At 34.9% G+C, this 3,992-nt stretch overlaps 2 protein-coding genes across 2 annotated transcripts in view; one reads left to right on the forward strand and one right to left on the reverse strand.

The window, feature by feature from the left end:
• clcn4 (chloride channel, voltage-sensitive 4) overlaps positions 1 to 776 on the reverse strand; it is a 10,312-nt gene extending 9,536 nt beyond the window's left edge. The window contains exons 1-2 of the mRNA XM_037696474.1: positions 636 to 776; positions 392 to 546 (exon numbers count right to left, since the gene is read on the reverse strand). Coding sequence (XP_037552402.1) covers positions 392 to 546; positions 636 to 651 — 171 coding nt within the window. The 5' untranslated portion in view covers positions 652 to 776. The remainder of the gene's footprint in view (positions 1 to 391; positions 547 to 635) is intronic.
• Positions 777 to 1,276: 500 nt separating this feature from the next.
• On the forward strand, positions 1,277 to 2,475 carry dph3 (diphthamide biosynthesis 3). The gene is made up of 3 exons (XM_037696344.1): positions 1,277 to 1,405; positions 1,831 to 1,905; positions 1,969 to 2,475. The coding sequence occupies exons 1-3, from the start codon at positions 1,298 to 1,300 to the stop codon at positions 2,035 to 2,037; spliced, it is 252 nt and encodes an 83-aa protein (XP_037552272.1). The 5' UTR covers positions 1,277 to 1,297; the 3' UTR covers positions 2,038 to 2,475.
• Positions 2,476 to 3,992: the final 1,517 nt, after the last annotated feature.

The raw sequence follows: 3,992 nt of genomic DNA on the forward strand, positions 1-3,992 counted from the left end.
AGCATATTTCAGCAGTCATTGAGCATATTTCAGCAGTCATTGAGCATATTTCAGCAGTCATTCAGCAGTAACTCAGCAGATTTCAGCAGTCATTCAGCAGTAACTCAGCATATTTCAACAGTCACTCAACAGATTTCAACAGTCATTCAGCAGTCACTCGGCATATTTCAGCAGTTATTCAGCATATTTCAGCAGTCATTCAGCAGTAACTCAGCAGTCATTCAGCAGTAACTCAGCAGATTTCAGCAGTCATTTAGCTGTTTTCAGCAGTCCTTCTGCTCTGATCAGTTTAAATCAGTTTTATTTACCAAATATAAAATATTAATATGTACAAGGAACAAACTTTATCATCCTAATAACAGTCCAGATTTAAGGGACTGGTCCTCCTGACCTTCCTGTGGCGGTCCGTGTCTCTGGACTTCTCTCTCAGCCAGTCGATGGTGTGGAAATCCTCATAAGTGCCCACATCAGGGAACGGTTCGTCCAGGAGGTCCATCAAGGTCCCGGTTCCGTTCATCTCTTCAGAGGGGGTGGGAGGACTGACACCTGTCAACCATAAACACACACTAACTGTTACCATCCTGCAGCTTTTAGCTAAACGTTAGCATCTTTAGCTGATAAAATCCGTGTTTTACCTTCACCAGCCTCCATGTTTCTGTCCTTACAGATAAAAATGTTCCCGTCCAATCAATAATTTACCAGCAGTCGAGTAAAACGGACATTTTAGTGGCTATTTACAGAAAAACACTGCGAGAAACGGACTACTGCGTAACCTGTACATCTCGCGATACTTCCAAAGATCTCGCGTTACTTTAAATCAAAGATCGTTTGTTAACAAGATGTTTAGAAAACAACTTAAAACAGATTTCATTTGTACAATTAATTTTATGATGAGGTCCATGAGTTCAAGTCTTTACATTTTATCTACACTGCTGAATTTTAAGTTAATCTTTGATCGTCCAATTTTTATTTTTAGAAGAAAAAAAATCTGTTGAAGTGACGTAATAAACCGAACACGAGCTTGTTCTTCCCTCTAGTGGTCAAAATCTGAAATTACAACTTCATATTCTGTAAATATCAAGATATTGACTAACATTACTCAGCAGGTTTTAGAGTAAAAAAATACTGTTTTGGTTATTTATAAACTTCATGAGCCCCTATTCTTAAAGGTAATTCTGAATGGCTGATTATTTTTACACATTTATAGTTACGAGAAACAAACGGCGCATTCTACAGTCACTGGTTGTGATGTGACGTCATCATCCGTCGCCGCGACTCCCGGTGTCTACGGTGAAACATGGCGGTGTTTCATGATGAAGTGGAGATCGAGGACTTCGAGTTTGACGAAGAAACGGAAACGTATTCGTTCCCGTGTCCCTGCGGAGACCGATTCCTCATAACGAAAGTAAGTTCACCAACAGCTAACGGCTAACAGCTAGCTCTCGTGCCAAATTCCGATTTATTTCTATCTGATTTTACCTTCAAACGCCCAGGAAGACAGAAATTAGTAAGGAGCTGCTGATTATTATATTTTACATCAACCTCTTAAGTCCTCTGTTAAATTCGGCTGAGTCATATTAATCGTTTCTACATAGGTATTTGACCATTTTAACTGTAGTGACCATTGTAGAGGTCTGTGATTGCTCCATCTACTTACTAAATGCACCTTAAATTTGTTTTTACGTCACTCTACGTAAAAACAATCGGCTGCTTGAATCAGATTTTAAGTAACCTTATTGTCTAATGTCCTGGTTTGTTTTTAGTTAAGCTCTTTGAGCTGCAGGCTGAAGAATGCTGCTGAGCAGGACCTGAAAAGTGTTTTGTTTTCAGGAGGACCTTGAGAATGGAGAGGAGGTGGCCACGTGTCCAAGCTGCTCACTCATCGTCAGAGTCATCTATGATAAGGTAGATGATCTCTGGTCCTGGGGGTCCACCACCTCATCTCACCCAACTCTGTTGTTGTTTCAGGAGCTGTTTATGACTGGAGAAATCATCGAGGCTCCATCAGAACCCAAACTGCAGCGGGCTCAGTCCTGAACCTCCACAGACGTTTGAATTAACTTTATTTAAACACAACCACACTCTCTTAAGTGGGAAAAACAACATGCTTCATGTCTGACTGCTGCTGAGAGCAGTGGTGCGTTCAAGTACAGCAGGGAAATGTCAGGCTCTTAAGGAAGCTGCAGTGTGAAGGTCCAGCAGCTGGAGCCCGACAGGAAGCGGAGACGTCCAGAACTCCTCAGTCCAACATCAGAAGCAACGTTTGATGCACTGGATCGGTTCAAAAGTTGTAAAACTGCTCAGCTTGTCTTCATCGGAGCTGACTGGTACATTTTAATATTGCTGACTCATGTTCGTGTCAGCTGAGTTTGCAAATAAATTTAACGCTGGACACGTACCGCATATTTAACTTATGCTGATAAAAAAGGACAGAATTAACGTTTATGAAGTCAAATGTTTAAAAACTCAGAGGATCGGTTAATTTTGAAACGATTCAACCATTATTTTCAATGTTTTATGAAACGTACGATTGTATTTATGATATATTTAGAGAGGATTTCTACATTTTTCCACCAGGGTGCAAAAATGAAACAAAACTGAAATGCAGGAAAAAAATAAATGTTTTTTAAAACACTTTATTCTCAGAAGCAGAATATTTATACAAAAACATCACAAGAAAACATTTATTACAACAGGAGTTCTCAGGAAACGGTAAAAATCATGTTCATACATTATTTCAAAATATTTCAGAATGACAGAAAAGACAAAAGAGAATGGTTAAAAAAAAAAAACTTATTTAGAAAAACTAATAAATTCAGCTTTAGAATTGTAATGCTGAAGTATGGAAGCCCAAATGGTCCAAAATTGAATAAACTAAAATATTAAATTTACTATTTTATTAAACCAGAAAACATAAATTTGACCACAGTTAAATGAAATATTCTGAGCAAATTTTAATGTTTTATTTTGAAAAGACCAAATGAGGCATTTCAAAATAAAGCTTTAAAATTACGTTGATATAATTTTTTTTTAATTCGTGCTCTTATTTCTATAAATTTATTCGATTTAAAAATAAAATGTTTTTGTTCTTCAGCAGCTTCCACATTTAAAATGAAATAAAACTATTAAAGTTATTTTACATTTTAATATTTACAACTTCTGAGTTAATTAAAAACTGTCATTTAAATTTGTGACTTCTGCTCTAAAAAAACATTTTCTGAAACGTTAGTTTACACTTTAAAAAAATATTTATTTTTATTTTTTTACAGAATTGTTTTCTTTAAAGGTTAAAAATGTTTCAGAGTAAAACAAGAAGCTTTAATAAATTAGAATAAATTTTCATATTTCGTGTCATCTGAGGAGAAAAATAAAACTCGTCTTCATCTTGTCCAATCGTTACTTTTGAATAATAAGTTGTTTTAAACAGGAAAATGTTTTTACTTGTTTAATTCATGTAATTCAACTTTTATAAACAAAAACTACTTAAATTTAATTGAATAAAAATATTGAATACAGGAAGTTAAAAATTGGTTTTGTTTCTTTACAAATAACATTTTACATAAAATACTTAAGGAAAAAAAATTTTATTCTGTTTTTAAAACAAACAAACAAACAAAACAATTGAAAATATTCAAAGTGTTCCAGGTCACGATTTAAAAGAAAAGTCCTCATTTGGAAATATTTCATTTGATTTTCAGGATTTCTACAAACAAAAAATAAACCAAATGTTTCAGAAATAGTTTTTCTGAAATTATTTTTTTTTTTTGTTGCATTTTTAAATATCTGAAATAAAACTGTCAGAAATCTGTTCCAAAAACATACGTTAAACATCGTCTGCTCGTTAGTGACTTTTTATTAACTCGTTAGTGACTCGCTGCTCAGTTCTGACTCACTTGGTAACAGCTGCTGTTTTTAAATTTGACTTGATACTACAGGCAGTAACTTGTCACCAGCTCGTGTAACCAGTTACTGAGTCAGTAAATACTAGTTAC

This window comes from Nematolebias whitei, chromosome 23 (assembly GCF_014905685.2).
Source record: "Nematolebias whitei isolate Nwh7 chromosome 23, NemWhi1, whole genome shotgun sequence".
NCBI classification, from domain to species: domain Eukaryota; kingdom Metazoa; phylum Chordata; class Actinopteri; order Cyprinodontiformes; family Rivulidae; genus Nematolebias; species Nematolebias whitei.